This window comes from Bombina bombina, chromosome 5 (genome assembly GCF_027579735.1).
Source record: "Bombina bombina isolate aBomBom1 chromosome 5, aBomBom1.pri, whole genome shotgun sequence".
In the NCBI taxonomy this organism is placed as follows: domain Eukaryota; kingdom Metazoa; phylum Chordata; class Amphibia; order Anura; family Bombinatoridae; genus Bombina; species Bombina bombina.
Window position 1 is genome coordinate 519,255,947 of NC_069503.1, and position 17,428 is coordinate 519,273,374.

Consider the following 17,428-nt stretch of genomic DNA (forward strand, 5'->3'; position numbering starts at 1 on the left):
CAGTGACGTCATCGCGCGTGACGTCACCGGGCATAACGTGAAGCCAAGGCGATGCCTGTCACTATACATGCCCGATCACGGGGGTAGGAGCCCCCAGATATCCATCAAGGTGGGAGAGTGCTAGCGACGGCTCTGAGCCGTCGTTAGCACTTGAGTGGAAAACTCTGTGACGGCTCTGAGCCGTCGTTAGCACTGAAAAAGTTAAGCAACTTTCTAATTTACTCCTATTATCAAATTTTCTTCGTTCTCTTGGTATCTTTATTTGAAAAAGCAGGAATGAAAGCTTAGGAGTCAGCCCGTTTTTGGTTTAGAACCCTGGACAGCTCTTGCCAATTGGTATCTACATTCTCTTAAACCTGGAAGAAGGAGCAAATAGAATACCATTTTTTTTCTATTCTTAGGCTATATAGTCACAAACCAAATCTGGAACCTGAAATACCACTGGAATCTTAGGAGGAGCTTTGAAAAAACGATGTGCAGTTTTGTTTTCTGCAAGTTTTTCCTCAGAAATGAACTGAAGAGAAGAAAGTTGACAGTTACTCAGCACTCAAAGGGTATCCCATTAAATGCAAATCCAAAGTAGGGACAGGGGAGATCACCTGAGACCAGGGATCTAATTAAAACTTAACTTTTACTATGAACAACATAAAATATAAAGAAGAGAAACAAACAGTGTGTGTTTAAAACTTACATTAAAAAATATAATATATGTGTAAATATATTGAATAGGGTTACCACCAAAAAGAATATAGAGCACCAATATATCAAAGATTCACTAATAACCACATAGCCCAGCGCAAACCAATACAAGGGGCTCACTGATTGCAAGAGAAACTGACTGAAAGAGGATTGAGCTTGTACACCAATTAATCTAATCTATGCAATACTGGAGCCCAGGTAAGCATTGTTCTGTGTGTCTCAATAAGCGTTATGTGTTTAGTTCCTATAGGGGTAATAAACTCCCTCTCATTATGCATGTACTTGCAGAAACTACATGATCCACATTTGTAAGTGCCACAAATTTTCTTGTTGCTGGGTTTATTCCTTATGAAGTGGCTTTGTATCAATTTGTTACCTATCGTTGGTGCTCTCCTCCAACTAGTTCTAATTCTTTCACCTATACTCTGAGCCAAGACTTGGTCAGATTTAAGGATATCAATATGACTGTTTAGTATTCCACTTATAATTTGATGTTCTGCATTATATGTGGTAACAAATCTAACCATGCCGTCCAGATCCGTTTTTTTCTTTTTAGGGCTCAACAAGGAATCTCTGGATGTTCTCTTTGCTCTTTGAAACGCAAGTCTTATTACTTTGCGTGTATATCCCCTCTCTTTTAAACAAATCTTGAGATCTTTTGCTCATTGATAGAATACTGAATCTTCTGTGCAATTCTTTAGTCTGTACCGTATGGCAGCTGTCATATTTTGTCAGTTCACTTGCTGAATCACGTTGAGAAAGTCTGTGCAACAGCTGAAACATGTTTGTGTAGTTCAACTTGTTTTTAAACTTCTTTTATTACTCAACTTATACCACTTATAATTATTTTTGCTTCATTAACTGTTTCCTCATGCTACCCCTGACACCTGAAGCCGACGGTTCCTGATATCGGCCAGGAATACAGGGGGGTGACATGATAGCAGCAGTGCAGTAATTGTGGTGTACCTTTAGGTAATATATCTGTGTGGGTAATGATAGGTGATGTTTATCACCTTAGTCATTAATTTTTAATAAATTCCTTAATAAAGATTATAGGTTTTAATACCAGTATACACATTTATTATTCGCTAGCAGATAATTCATGCTGTAATTTTACAGCTTATTACAAGCGATAGGTGTAAGAGTGCTTAACCCCTTAATGACCACAATGTACCCTGTATTTCACTGGTCGTTAAGGGTTTTTTCAGGACATAATAGCACAAGTCTAGCAAGAACACACTATTAATGCACTCCCTCCAGCAGGCTTTGTGGAATAGAGCAGTCTCAACGCTGGTGGCAAGGCCGCGCTATAAAACAATCAAGTCCCAAAAAAAGGCCAGTGACATACAGGGTACGTCGCTGGTCCTTAAGGGGTTAATATCCCCTCTATACTATCCCATTTCCTTTTCCTATTTTTTGAGCTGTCATATTGTAGCAATGAGTTGGTTGCAGTCTCTTTTCTGTAAAGATCTGTTTTCAGTTTATTTTGTTCATCTTTGCGAATTATGATGTCCAGAAACTCTACTTGATGTGCACTTATGTTATAAGTAAGTTTAAGGTTAAGATCATTGTTATTTAGAATAATCATGAATTCTTTAAACTGAGTGGTACTCCCTGTCCAGATAATAAACAGGCCATCTATATACCTGCACCACATACTGATATATTTAGTATAGTGGGATAAATCTTCTCCAAAAACAATCTCACGCTCCCATCAGCCCAAATAAATGTTAGCATTTATTTGGGCTGGTGGGAGCGTGAGATTGTTTTTGGAGATGTGCTGAAAGAATTGTCAAATTCCCGGGTCAAGAACAGGGTCCTGTTCACCAGATAACACTTCCCCATCTTAACTGGATGAATTGAAATCCTCAGAGTCAGAGCTCTGAAGCAGGACGGGAATTTGAGGTTGAGGGGAAGGAGTTTGCATGTTCACATCAAGAGAGTGGGGTAAATTTCCCATATTTGCATTTACGCTTACATGGCTTGGGAATAGCCGCTAAATATTATGCCATAGCCCTGTGTAAATAATCTTTAAACTCTGGAGAAAGTCAATAGAGGTTCCCTGAGTAATATATACAGGAACAGGGCATAATTCCTTAAGGGATGCGGCTGATTTGCATGCAAAAGTCAGGTTCACAACTATGGCAAAGTTGATTGACCTGGCCCACTGAAACAGTTACAAAAATATACAGGGAGAGGTATCGGTAAAACCCTATTCCATAGTGTTTAACGTAGTTTCAGTGGGGACAGATTCACTGGGTTTTATTATGTGCAATATTCACAAGTATAGTAGAGTATGAGACAACACACATACACTAATAAAAACTAAATGTATGCTTACCTGATAAATGATTTTCTTTTATATAGATTATGGGTCCACAGTCCTCCATAACATATGGGATACATTTACCGCCACTAGGAGGAGGTCAAGAACCCATATAAGAGCTTTAAAACCTCACATCTCTCTCTCTAATTTTACGTATAGCCAATAAGAGAATAAGAAAGAAAGGGAGGAAAGGAAAAGCAGGATCTATAGATGTTTAATTAAAACTGTTGCCCATAAAGCAGGTGGGGCCTGTGGACCATCATCATTCCGAAAGAAAATCATTTATCAGGTAAGTATAAATTTAGTTTTCTTTCATAAAATGATGATGGCCCACAGTCCTCCATAACATATGGGATTAATACCAAAGCCGATTGTCTATGTTACGGAAAGGGTGGGACAATTTTACTGGCAGCTTTTATTTAGCCGACACTGCAGTCTGGAGGACTTTCCTGCCAAAAGCTGCTTGCTAAAAAGCAAAACCTCAAGCAATAAACTCTAAAAAAAAGTACACAGACATAATGCAGCTTTGAAAATCTGCTCCAAATATGTAAAATCTTTCAAAACCCCACAATGTTGCAATTGCTCTTGAAGAAAAAGCTGTAATGCTCTTAGAAAGGTGACCATCCAACTGTCAAACAATTATTGAATCCCTTCTTATGAGTTAAGAGGCAAATGCTACCATAGTAGCTTTCTGTCCCTTACTACATTTAGTAGTGAAAAAACAACTAAAAATTTGACTGAAAACTATAGTTGCTTGGATATAGAACTTCAAAGCATTTACTATAATCAGATTATGTAATATCCGCTACCTAGAGTTGGCAGGATCTGAACACAAGTAAGGAACAACCATCTCTTGATTGGTATTTTCTTTTACGAAAAAAATGATATTTAGTACAAAGTATAGCCTTCCCCTTATGATAGTGAGAAATGTAGAATCACAGACAAGGTTAACGATTTAGAAACTCATTATGTTAAAGAAATTGCTAAAAAAAAAAAGATTACTTTCCCAGTTAATAGACAATAGCAATGTAATTCAAAGGTTCAAGAGAAAAACCTTGTAAATATATAGAAAAGTAAGTTCAGATTCCAGGGTGGAGAAATAGGTTCAATAAGTGGCCTAATTCTAACTAACACATGAACAAAAGTCTGCACCTCAGGAAGTTTAGCTAACTTCCTATGAAAAAGAGATAAGGTTGAAAATAGTGGACAAGCCCTTGACCAGGACATCCTGAAAACTAAAGCATTCTAGGAATTTTAAAGGATACCAAGAAACCCCTCTAGTAAAACACCATTTAAAGTATGTCTTCCAATCTTGTGTTAAATCCCTTGTTTTACAGGCTTTCTGACCTGCATTAAAGTTTCAACAACTGAATCAAATACATTTCTATGTTCCAAAACTAGGTGTTTAAACTCTACACAATTACATTAGAGATTTGAGATCTTGAAAGAAAAGAGAACCTTGAGACAAAACAGTCTGTCTCAGTGAAAATAACTATAGAAAGCAAAAGGACATTTGCACTAGGTCCACATACCAAGTCCTGCGGTGCCGGTGGAGCAACTAATATTACCAATGTTGACTCTGTTTGTTTTTATTCCAAGAGTCTTTCTTGGATCAAACAAAGGAAACAGGTATGCTAGATAAAAGTCCCATGGACATACAAAGATGACTAATATGTGAACCTTTTGATCTTGCACAATAGCTTGGGAGATTTAAGTTAGAGGCCATGTACCGTTGAAGGAATATTAAACAAGAACAAATTGCTACGCATAATGGTGTATTCAAAGCAAAGATTAGCTTAAGAATAATATGTAGATGTATATTTAAAATTATATTAGCTGTTTAAATATTGAAGATATAGATGTAAAGGTTTGGTTATCCATACTTTAGTTTCTATAAAGTAATGGGGGCCACTATGTTGGAGCCTGAGGAGCATTAGAGACAGAAGTAAAACAGGCAATAAAATTATTATCCTGTGACAGAGTAAGGTGGTTTCACTAAAGCCTGCTCTATTGATGCATATTGGGCTGATGACATCATGATCCGCCCTGAATGGCAGACAGTACAGATCAGTCGGGTGAGGCTGTGGAGGGTTATTGTTGAAGGCAAAGCGACGGATGGCGTTCTACCTTGAGTCGTCTTGCTGAGGGACCGGTATAATCCAGCAAGTGCCACAAACATTATGAGTAGTGCCCGATAACTTGTGAGTTGCCACTTTTCATTAGCTTTAGTTGCTTTGTGGTTGTTGAAAATTTTTATTCTATAAGGCACCTCCTCTCTTTTGCTTTTTTTGTTCCAGTTGATGGTGTTCAAGGACTTGATATAGGAGTGCTGCCCAGTGTTGGGAGAGATCCTTTTATCTATATAGGAGCATCTTGGACTGTTCATTAAAACTATTATATATTTTTTTTGCTGTATTTTCACTTATCTTGTAATACATAGTGGTATTTAGTATACGTGCATATAATCAAATACGTTTTTTAACTACTTAGCTTATCTGTGCGCAGTCCTTAATAGCATCTTGTGATCCTATATTATTAATACATAAGGACAATTAGAGACAGAAATAAAAACATAATTTATGCTTACCTGATAAATTCCTTTCTCCTGTAGTGTGATCAGTCCACGGGTCATCATTACTTCTGGGATATTAACTCCTCCCCAACAGGAAGTGCAAGAGGATCACCCAGCAGAGCTGCTATATAGCTCCTCCCCTCTACGTCACACCCAGTCATTCGACCAAGAACCAACGAGAAAGGAGAAGCTAAAGGGTGCAGTGGTGACTGGAGTATAATTTAAAAATTTAGACCTGCCATAAAAAACAGGGCGGGCCGTGGACTGATCACACTACAGGAGAAAGGAATTTATCAGGTAAGCATAAATTATGTTTTCTCCTGTTAAGTGTGATCAGTCCACGGGTCATCATTACTTCTGGGATACCAATACCAAAGCAAAAGTACACGGATGACGGGAGGGATAGGCAGGATCTTTATACAGAAGGAACCACTGCCTGAAGAACCTTTCTCCCAAAAATAGCCTCCGAAGAAGCAAAAGTGTCAAATTTGGAAAATTTGGAAAAAGTATGAAGCGAAGAGCAAGTTGCAGCCTTGCAAATCTGTTCAACAGAGGCCTCATTCTTAAAGGCCCAAGTGGAAGCCACAGCTCTAGTGGAATGAGCTGTAATTCTTTCAGGAGGCTGCTGTCCAGCAGTCTCATAGGCCAAACGTATTATGCTACGAAGCCAAAAAGAGAGAGAGGTAGCCAAAGCTTTTTTACCTCTCCTCTGACCAGAGTAAACGACAAACAGGGAAGATGTTTGTCGAAAATCTTTAGTTGCCTGTAAATAAAATTTTAGGGCACGAACTACATCTAGATTGTGCAGAAGTCGTTCCTTCTTTGAGGAAGGATTAGGACACAAGGATGGAACAACAATCTCCTGATTGATATTCCTGTTAGTGACTACCTTAGGTAAGAACCCAGGTTTAGTACGCAGAACTACCTTATCCGAGTGAAAAATCAGATAAGGAGAATCACAATGTAAGGCTGATAACTCAGAGACTCTTCGAGCCGAGGAAATAGCCATTAAAAATAGAACTTTCCAAGATAACAATTTTATATCAACGGAATGAAGGGGTTCAAACGGAACGCCCTGTAAAACGTTAAGAACAAGGTTTAAACTCCATGGCGGAGCAACAGTTTTAAACACAGGCTTAATCCTGGCCAAAGCCTGACAAAAAGCCTGAACGTCTGGAACTTCTGACAGACGTTTGTGTAACAAAATGGACAGAGCTGAGATCTGTCCCTTTAAGGAACTAGCGGATAAACCCTTTTCTAAACCCTCTTGTAGAAAAGACAATATCCTAGGAATCCTAACCTTACTCCAAGAGTAACCCTTGGATTCGCACCAATACAGGTATTTACGCCATATTTTATGATAAATCTTTCTGGTAACAGGTTTCCTAGCCTGTATCAGGGTATCAATTACTGACTCAGAGAATCCACGCTTTGATAAAATCAAGCGTTCAATCTCCAGGCAGTCAGCTTCAGAGAAATTAGATTTTGATGTTTGAAAGGACCCTGAATCAGAAGGTCCTGTCTCAGAGGCAGAGACCAAGGTGGACAGGATGACATGTCCACTAGATCTGCATACCAGGTCCTGCGTGGCCACGCAGGCGCTATTAGAATTACTGATGCTCTCTCCTGTTTGATCCTGGCGATCAATCGAGGAAGCATCGGAAAGGGTGGAAACACATAAGCTCTCCCGAAGGTCCAAGGTGCTGTCAAAGCATCTACTAGGGCTGCTCCCGGATCCCTGGATCTGGACCCGTAACGAGGAAGCTTGGCGTTCTGTCGAGACGCCATGAGATCTATCTCTGGTTTGCCCCAACGTCGAAGTATTTGGGCAAAGACCTCCGGATGAAGTTCCCACTCCCCCGGATGAAAAGTCTGACGACTTAGGAAATCCGCCTCCCAGTTCTCCACTCCCGGAATGTGGATTGCTGAGAGATGGCAAGAGTGAGACCCTGCCCAACGAATTATCTTTGATACTTCCATCATCGCTAGGGAACTTCTTGTTCCTCCTTGATGGTTGATGTAAGCTACAGTCGTGATGTTGTCCGACTGAAATCTGATGAACCCCCGAGTTGTTAACTGGGGCCAAGCCAGAAGGGCATTGAGAACTGCTCTCAATTCCAGAATGCTTATTGGCAGGAGACTCTCCTCCTGAGTCCATGATCCCTGAGCCTTCAGGGAATTCCAGACAGCGCCCCAACCTAACAGGCTGGCGTCTGTTGTTACAATTGTCCAATTTGGCCTGCTGAATGGCATCCCCTTGGACAGATGTGGCCGAGAAAGCCACCACAGAAGAGAATTTCTGGTCTCTTGATCCAGATTCAGAGTGGGGGACAAGTCTGAGTAATCCCCATTCCACTGACTTAGCATGCACAATTGCAGCGGTCTGGGGTGTAGGCGTGCAAAGGGGACTATGTCCATTGCCGCTACCATTAAGCCGATCAACTCCATACATTGAGCCACTGACGGGTGTTGAATGGAATGAAGGACACGGCAAGCGTTTTGAAGTTTTGTTAACCTGTCTTCTGTCAGGTAAATCTTCATTTCTACAGAATCTATAAGAGTCCCCAAGAAGGGAACCGTTGTGAGTGGAACGAGAGAACTCTTCTTTTCGTTTACCTTCCACCCATGCGATCTTAGAAATGCCAGTACAAACTCTGTATGAGACTTGGCAGTTTGAAAGCTTGAAGCTTGAATCAGAATGTCGTCTAGGTATGGAGCTACCGAGATTCCTCGCGGTCTTAGCACCGCCAGAAGAGCCCCCAGAACCTTTGTGAAGATTCTTGGAGCCGTAGCCAACCCGAATGGAAGAGCTACAAACTGGTAATGCCTGTCTAGGAAGGCAAACCTTAGATACCGGAAATGATCTCTGTGAATCGGTATGTGAAGGTAAGCATCCTTTAAATCCACTGTGGTCATGTACTGACCCTTTTGGATCATGGGTAGGATTGTCCGAATAGTTTCCATTTTGAACGATGGAACTCTTAGGAATTTGTTTAGGATCTTTAAATCCAAGATTGGTCTGAAGGTTCCTTCTTTCTTGGGAACCACAAACAGATTTGAGTAAAACCCCTGTCCGTGTTCCGACCGCGGAACCGGATGGATCACTCCCATTAATAAAAGATCTTGTACACAGCGTAGAAACGCCTCTTTCTTTATTTGGTTTGTTGACAACCTTGACAGATGGAATCTCCCTTTTGGGGGAGAGGATTTGAAGTCCAGAAGATATCCCTGAGATATGATCTCTAACGCCCAGGGATCCTGGACATCTCTTGCCCAAGCCTGGGCGAAGAGAGAAAGTCTGCCCCCCACTAGATCCGGTCCCGGATCGGGGGCCCTCAATTCATGCTGTCTTAGGGGCAGCAGCAGGTTTTCTGGCCTGCTTGCCCTTGTTCCAGGACTGGTTAGGTCTCCAGCCTTGTCTGTAGCGAGCAACAGCTCCTTCCTGTTTTGGTGCAGAGGAAATTGATGCTGCTCCTGTCTTGAAATTACGAAAGGAACGAAAATTAGACTGTCTAGCCTTCGGCTTGGCTCTGTCTTGAGGTAGGGCATGGCCTTTACCTCCTGTAATGTCAGCGATAATTTCCTTCAAACCGGGCCCGAATAAGGTCTGCCCTTTGAAAGGTATGTTGAGTAACTTAGATTTAGAAGTAACATCAGCTGACCAGGATTTTAGCCACAGTGCTCTGCGTGCCTGAATGGCGAATCCGGAATTCTTAGCCGTAAGTTTAGTTAAATGTACAACGGCATCTGAAACAAATGAATTAGCTAGCTTAATTGTTTTAAGCTTGTTTGAAATTTCCTCTATAGTTATTGAGTCAAGAGTCTCTTCCAGGGACTCGGACCAAAAGGCTGATGCGGCCGTGACAGACGCAATACATGCAAGAGGTTGTAATATAAAACCTTGTTGAACAAACATTTTCTTAAGGTAACCTTCTAATTTTTTATCCATTGGATCAGAAAAAGCACAGCTATCCTCCACCGGGATAGTGGTACGCTTAGCCAGAGTCGAAACCGCTCCCTCCACCTTAGGGATCGTCTGCCATAAGTCCCGTGTGGTGGCGTCTATTGGAAACATTTTTCTAAATACAGGAGGGGGGGAAAAGGGCACACCGGGCCTATCCCACTCCTTAGTAATTATCTCTGTAAGCCTCTTAGGTATAGGAAATACGTCAGTACTCGCCGGTACCGCATAGTATCTATCCAGCCTACATAATTTCTCTGGAATTGCAACGGTGTTACAATCATTCAGAGCCGCTAATACCTCCCCTAACAGTACGCGGAGGTTTTCAAGCTTAAACTTAAAATTAGAAATGTCTGAATCCACTCTAATGGGATCAGAACCGTCACCTGCAGATTGAAGCTCTCCGTCCTCATGTTCCGCATACTGTGACCCAGTATCTGACATGGCCCTAGTATTATCAGCGCACTCTGTTCTCACCCCAGAGTGGTCCCGCTTCCCTCTAAGTTCTGGCAATTTTGACAAAACCTCAGTCATAACATTAGCCATGTCCTGCAATGTGATTTGTAATGGCCGCCCTGAAGTATCCGGCGTTACAATATCACGCACCCCCCGAGCGGGAGATGCAGGTACTGACACGTGAGGGGAGTTAGACGGCATAACTTTCCTCTCGTTGTCTGGTGAAAGCTGTTCAATTTGTACAGATTGACTTTTATTTAAAGTAGCATCAATACAATTAGTACATAAATTTCTATTGGGCTCCACTTTGGCTTTAGCACATATAGCACAGAGATATTCCTCTGAGTCAGACATGTTTAACACACTAGCAAATAACCAGCAAACTTGGAAATACTTTTCAATTCACTTTTATAAATAGTATGCAAAACGCACTGTGCCTTTAAAAAGCACAGAAGGATATGACAGTTGAGTACAATAAAACAGATAATTTTATGAAAAACAAACTTTTTTCTCAGTAAAAATACAATTTTAGCAAAGGATTGCTCCCATTAGTAATGGATAACTAGCCCTTTAATAGCAGAAAAAAAGTACAGAATGTAAAGTTTTTTTATCACAGTCAAGCACAATCTCACAGGCCTGCTGTGAGTGATTACCTCCCTCAAAATAACTTTTGAAGACCCCTGAGCTCTGTAGAGACGAACCGGATCATGCAGGGAAGAAGAACAGACTTGTGACTGAATTTCTGATGCGTAGTAAAAGCGCCAAATTCAGCCCCTCCCCCTCACACACAACAGTGAGGGAGATCAGTAAACTGTCATAAATCAAATAAAATGCCCGCCAAGTGGATAAAACTAATGCCCAAATAAGTTTTCACCCAGTACCTCAGAAATATAAACGATTTCACATGCCAGAAAAAACGTTTAACCTCAATAAATGTATTTGTCATAAAAAGCCTGCTGCAAGCCGTTTTAACTGCAAAATAGGCTAAAGTTTTATGTAAACAGTATTATTTCAGTGAAATGCCATTCCCCAGAATACTGAAGTGAAAATATACATACATGACAGCCTGATACCAGTTACTACTACTGCATTTAAGGCTGAACTTACTTTATATAGGTATTTGCAGTATTTTCTAGTCAATTCCATTCTCAGAAAATAATATGCTGCTACATACCTCTTTGCAGGTGAACCTGCCCGCTGTCCCCTGATCTGAAGTTTACCTCACTCCTCAGATGGCCGAGAACAGCAACCTGATCTTAACTACTCCGGTTAAAATCATACAGAAAAAAACTCAGGTAGATTCTTCATCAAATTCTTCCTGAGAAGGAACAACACACTCCGGTGCTGTTTTAAAATAACAAACTTTTGATTGAAGTTATAAAAACTAAGTAAAATCACCACAGTCCTCTCACACATCCTATCTATTAGTTGGGTGCAAGAGAATGACTGGGTGTGACGTAGAGGGGAGGAGCTATATAGCAGCTCTGCTGGGTGATCCTCTTGCACTTCCTGTTGGGGAGGAGTTAATATCCCAGAAGTAATGATGACCCGTGGACTGATCACACTTAACAGGAGAAACAGGCAATACAAGAGAGTGTGCAAACAAGGCTGTGTGGAATATAGTATTGTTGAAGTAGCTATGTAACAGGGATTCTACACAGCCTTGCCTGCATACTCTCTAGTATTTGCTGTTTTATATCTGTCTCTAATTGGCCTCACCAGAAGAGATACATAAGGGGAAAACTAGCTTTCAAGATTGCGTATAGCCAAGAATAGGAGGAAGACGTAAGAGACATAGTAGGGTAAAGAGGTGTAAACTAAAAATGCCGCCAACTAGTAAAAAAGGGTCGAGTTTGCTGACTAAGAAAGAAAGGAATTTATCAGGTTAGAATAAATTATGTTTTCTTTCTAAAGTGGTGATAATCCACATAAATCCTAACTTGTGGGAACTAATACACAATCTGTTGAGTCCCCAAAGGAAAAACAGATGGGAAAGAAGTTAAGGCACCTTCGATAGACCGCCACGCAGCACCAAAATATCAAACATTTCTGGTTAAGAGGCCCTTCCCCCAGTGTAGAGTCTGATTTCTCCTATAATCTGCTTCCCAGATAATAAGCCTAGGAATGAAAGTTGCTGAGAAGGAACACTGGAAAATCTCTGCTCAACTCAGAATTCAGGAAACCTCTGTCAACACCCGAGCACTGCGAGTACCAACTAAATGAATGAAATAGGTAACCACAGATATGATGTCTGAAAGAGAATGAAAATACCTAATTTGAGAAGATGTCAACTCTGAAGTGATCTGATATTTATTGGTAGCCTTGCCTCCTTAGACGACCAAAACTCCCTAAGACCTTCAAGCACTTCAGACTGTCCCCCCAGTCCCCTGAAAAGTCTCTAACGGAAATATCCACCAAGTGAGAGACTGTCTGACTAACCGGACAGAAAGCATTAGCTGGAACAGGTTGGAGAGATTTCCATTCCACTATCAATGCATGTATAGTTACCATGGACGCAACTGGAACCTTGAAAATGGAATAGCATCAGATGATGTCACCATCAGACCCATTACCTCCATACACAGAGCTACGGTAACTGAGATTGGGATTGTACATTCTGGAAAACTGATTGTAATGTGAGTAGGCGTTGGGCTGTCAAGAACATGCTCATGGGAGGCCAAATCTATGAATACCCTTAAAAGAGACACCCTTGTAAATGAAATTAACAAACTATTAGACACATATAGTCCCAGCCATAACTGCGAAGAAACCTGAGTAGGTTCTCTGTATAGGTAGAACTAAAGTTAAACGGAAGCTTGGAATAAAAACTTCTCCTTTGTTGGGTCCAAGGGACAAGGATAAATACCCCCATGACCTCCAGATCCTGTACACACTGAAGGGATGCCTCCTGTTCAACTAATCTCTTTGATACATGAGACAAAAAAAACCTCTGAAGGAGAACAAAAACTTTTCCTGTACCCCTGAGAAATGATTTCCAGAACCCAGAGATATCAAACAGACGAGGTCTTCTGAAAAAGCTGAACCTGTACACATGCAGATTTAGCGTTGTAGTTGAAATAAAGTAGCCCTGGTGAAGCCCCTGTATGTGGGAGCAGATGGGGGAGAAACATTCATTGGCAAACTCCTTTTTATAAATGTTTTGAACTCTGCGATCCAGCTATCATTTAATAGCTACTACCAGTGAAGCTTTGATGACACATAACACAGCTTTAAGGACTGAGGTCTGCATTTCTAACTATCTATCTGACCTGTGATCCACTGCTGTTAGCACTTCTGACGCGGACTGACATTGACAGGCAAAAGAATAGCAGATATGCAATACCTTCTCCGATCCTAGGTGGGATACTCTGTTTGCAAAACACATAGCCCGATGCGGGCAGATGCTGAGTAGCATGAGATCAGTAGAAATGCTACTTTATTACCTTCACAATCAGTGATATCATGTTTCAACTGATCCTCTAAAGACCTTTCCTGGTTTAGTGCTGCCTGAACTGTTTGTCTATGTGTCGGATGGCCACAAGCAGTTATACCATATTCACGCTGGGCTTCTGTACTAACATCTTGTTATTTACACGCTGTGTTGCCTTATCCCTATCTTTGGATACTGTGAATCTGCAGACTTTCTGACTCACTGTTTTGCAGTTCTATGCAGATCATATGGGTTTTGTTAAATATATGTCATGTTTGCCTGTACACACTTGTATAGGTGTGTGTTTGCTTGCTCTTGCTCTTTGAAGCTAGACTTATTTATTAGATATGTTGGATAACTTTTGCTACTCTCGTATCTATATCTAATGTGCAGGCTTTTATTTGCTGGCCAGCAGAGATCTTATATATTTATAGGTGTGATTTGATGTATATGTAGGTTTCACACTTGATGCATCTTCATATTTAAATAAATTGTATATTTTTCATTCAAAAGAGCGATGAATTACCTCTCTTAATATAGAACTTTACATGGTTCTATTATCTCTCTTTCTTTTGTATGTTTTTTTGTATCTACATTTGAGGGTCTGCACCACTTATATTACCAATTTTTGTATACAGCTAATGTGTCACTCATTTTAACCTTTCTCCTGCTCTAATAATTTTTAATTTATGACTATAAAGTAACTGTACCCTTGAATAGTACTTAGCTGTTATATAAAACTAACACAGTGTGCTTAGCTGATGGGTTAGTGGTAACTGTACCCTTTGCAGCCTGCGTGAGACACGCAGTTACATACCTAGCAAATATCCCCTCCGCTGTTCTTACACCTATTCCTGATGATACAGGATTCATTGAAGAATTACAGGGATATTAATTACAAAATTGTCCATCAAATGGATAGTTTCCAGGAAGATAGGGACATAGGAGAGTACTGCCTGTGTAATGTAAATCTTCTGTATGAAGTTGTGGTCACAAGCCTGCCACATGTGTCACTGGAACAGTTCTTTCAGCCTCCTCCTGTGTAACCATGAAGTTGTACCCACTCAGTATATCCTCTACTATTAGTTACAGCATTGTTTCTCAACCGCAGTCCTCAAGTACCCCCAACAGGCCATGTTTTCATTATAGCTGAACCAATGCACAGGTGAAGTAATCATCATGGTTACTAACCTGCTCTTACCTATAAGCTAAATATTTCCCCTGTGCACTGATTCAGCTAGAATGAAAACCTGGCCTGTTGGGGGTACTTGAGGACTGCGGTTGAGAAACAATGCTGTAACTAATAGTAGAGGATATACTGAGTGGGTACAACTTAATGGTTACACAGGAGGAGGCTGAAAGAACTGTTCCAGTGACACATGTGGCAGGCTTGTGACCACAACTTCATACAGAAGATTTACATTACACAGGCAGTACTCTCCTATGTCCCTATCTTCCTGGAAACTATCCATTTGATGGACAATTTTGTAATTAATATCCCTGTAATTCTTCAATGAATCCTCAACACCTCTATCCTTGCCTACTCCATGATGAGGAAAAGAACTACTGGGAGGGAAAGGGAAGTAGGAGGGATACTTAAAGGGATAGTAAAGTCCAAATTAAACTTTCATGATTCAGATAGGGCATGTAATTGTAAACAACTTTCTAATTTACTTTATTCATCAAATTTGCTTTGTTCTCTTGGTATTCTTTGCTGAAAGCTAAACCTAGGTAGGCTCATATGCTAATTTCTAAGCCCTTGAAGGCTGCTTTTCATCTAAATGGATCTGACAGTTTTTCGCAGCTAGAGGGCGTTAGTTAATTTGTTGTATATAGATAACACTGTGCTCATGCATGTGAAGTTATTTAAGAGTCAGCACTAATTGCCTGAAATGCAAGTCTGTCAAATGATCTGAGATAAGGAGGTAGTCAGCAGAAGCTTAGATACAAGGTAATTACAGAGGTAAAAAGTATATTTCTATAACAGTTTTGGTTATGCAAAACTGGGGAATGGTAAATAAATGGATTATATATCTTTTTAAACAACAACATTTTTGGTGTTTACTATCCCTTTAAAGCCTTGTTGTAGGGTGTCTTTGCCTCCTCCTGGTGGCCAAGAGATGAATTCCCACAAGCAAGGATTTTTGTGGACTATCATCACCTTAGAATTAAATGCCAATTTTAAATTACAGGAAAAAGGAACAAAATAAACAATGAAACTGTATTGCAAAGTTATTTACTACACATAAATATGTTATATTACAATCTCAAACTATTTCATATCCCTTTATGATAGGAAAAAGTGTAGAAGAGTCAGATGGATGGTCACTAAACCAATTAATAATGAAAGAAGAATGTGCTTGCTATACACTATAAATATGAAAAATCAAACCTCAATTCAAATGAATGCCAATAGTGGCAATGTATTCTTAATGATAACATAATAAAATATATTATGCTTTATATTAAAGGGACAAGAAACCCCACAATGTTTCTTTCATGATTTAGGAGGAGCGAGCAATTTTAAATAACTTTCCAATTTACTTCTATTAATAAATTTGCTTTATTATCTTGTTATCTTTTGCTAAAGGAAGATCATTTCACTACTGACAGCTAGATGAACACATCTAGTTAGCCAATCACAAGAGACAAATGTGTGCAGGCACCAATCAACAGCTAGCTTCCACTAGTGTGGGATATGTGCATATTTTTTTTTAAACATGGGATACCAAGAGAACGAAGCACATTTAAAAATAGAAGTGAAGTTAAAAATGTCTTAAAATCACATGCTCTAGCTGAATCATGCAAGTTTAATTTTGACTTTCCCTTTAATGAAAAACATTAAAAACAAGGTGTTAGCATTAATATTTAGAGGCTATAACATTTCTTCTTTTTGATAAAAGGTGAGTTATTTAAAAGCTTTGTGTCAAAATAACCTTTCTATAAGTATCCATTCTTAATCTTATTCACACACAATTCACAGAAATAAATAACAAATAACAGCAGTACCTTAAGTCTGCATCTTCGTAATGTGGGTGATTCACAATGGGCCGGCCAGTTGATAATTTAATACTTGCCATTGTAGGCATTGCTCCAGCAAATACTGCATCTGGTAAATAATAAAACGATGTTAAAAAAAACTATGTGAATGTGCTCTGTCAACAAGATTGTATTATAGGCCACAGTCAAAGCGACAGTTTATAAGAAACCACTTTTGCCGGTAATTGCTTCTTATATTATATAGGGTTAAGTGGTAACCTTATATTAGATCCCCTCCAGAAAAACTCACTTTCATAAATACATATGCATTTAAAAGTAATAAAACAAGAACGCCACACAATTAATGCCTTAACTTCAGAACCCAACATCAATATCCACATTAACTGCAAACTCCAACCACCACCACTATTAACCTCTGCCTCCAGGATTTCCTTTACAACAATAAAGCTAAACAATGATATCCCCCAACTTACAAGGTTAACCTTTTAATGCACTGTTTCCGCTATTCACAATTAACCATGTTTGTACCTGCCACCCATGCCTTAATAAACCTTATGCTTCCCCACTGCACCACCAGTCTTAACAACTATTAGCATTAGCTCCAGTAAATACATGGTCCCACCAACTGCTATTAACCTCAACTGCTCAAGCCTACTACCTCATATTAACACCTTCACTACCAGGATTGTTGTTTATTTATTTAAAGTAGACAACCCAAGGTATTGATCTAGGCCCATTTTAGTATATTTGGTGCCACTATTTGGCTGACAAATAAAATCATATATATATATTAAAAAAAAATATTAAAAAAAATATGCTTACCTGATAAATTAATTTCTTTTATGGTGGTGAGAGTCCACAATCCATTACTTCTGGAAATTACTCTTCTCTACCACTAGGAGGAGGAAATGATTTCCAAACCCCAAGAGCCCTATAAAACCCCTCCCACCTCACATATACCTCAGTCTAACGTATAGCCAAACA

General features: G+C 39.8%; 1 protein-coding gene across 1 annotated transcript in view; it reads right to left on the reverse strand.

The window, feature by feature from the left end:
- Window positions 1–397: 397 nt before the first annotated feature.
- The window catches only part of DPY19L1 (dpy-19 like C-mannosyltransferase 1), a 550,250-nt gene continuing 533,219 nt past the window's right edge, over window positions 398–17,428 (reverse strand). The window contains exons 21-23 of the mRNA XM_053715774.1: window positions 16,454–16,553; window positions 1,408–1,462; window positions 398–514 (exon numbers count right to left, since the gene is read on the reverse strand). Of these exons, the coding sequence (XP_053571749.1) occupies window positions 398–514; window positions 1,408–1,462; window positions 16,454–16,553 (272 nt within the window). The remainder of the gene's footprint in view (window positions 515–1,407; window positions 1,463–16,453; window positions 16,554–17,428) is intronic.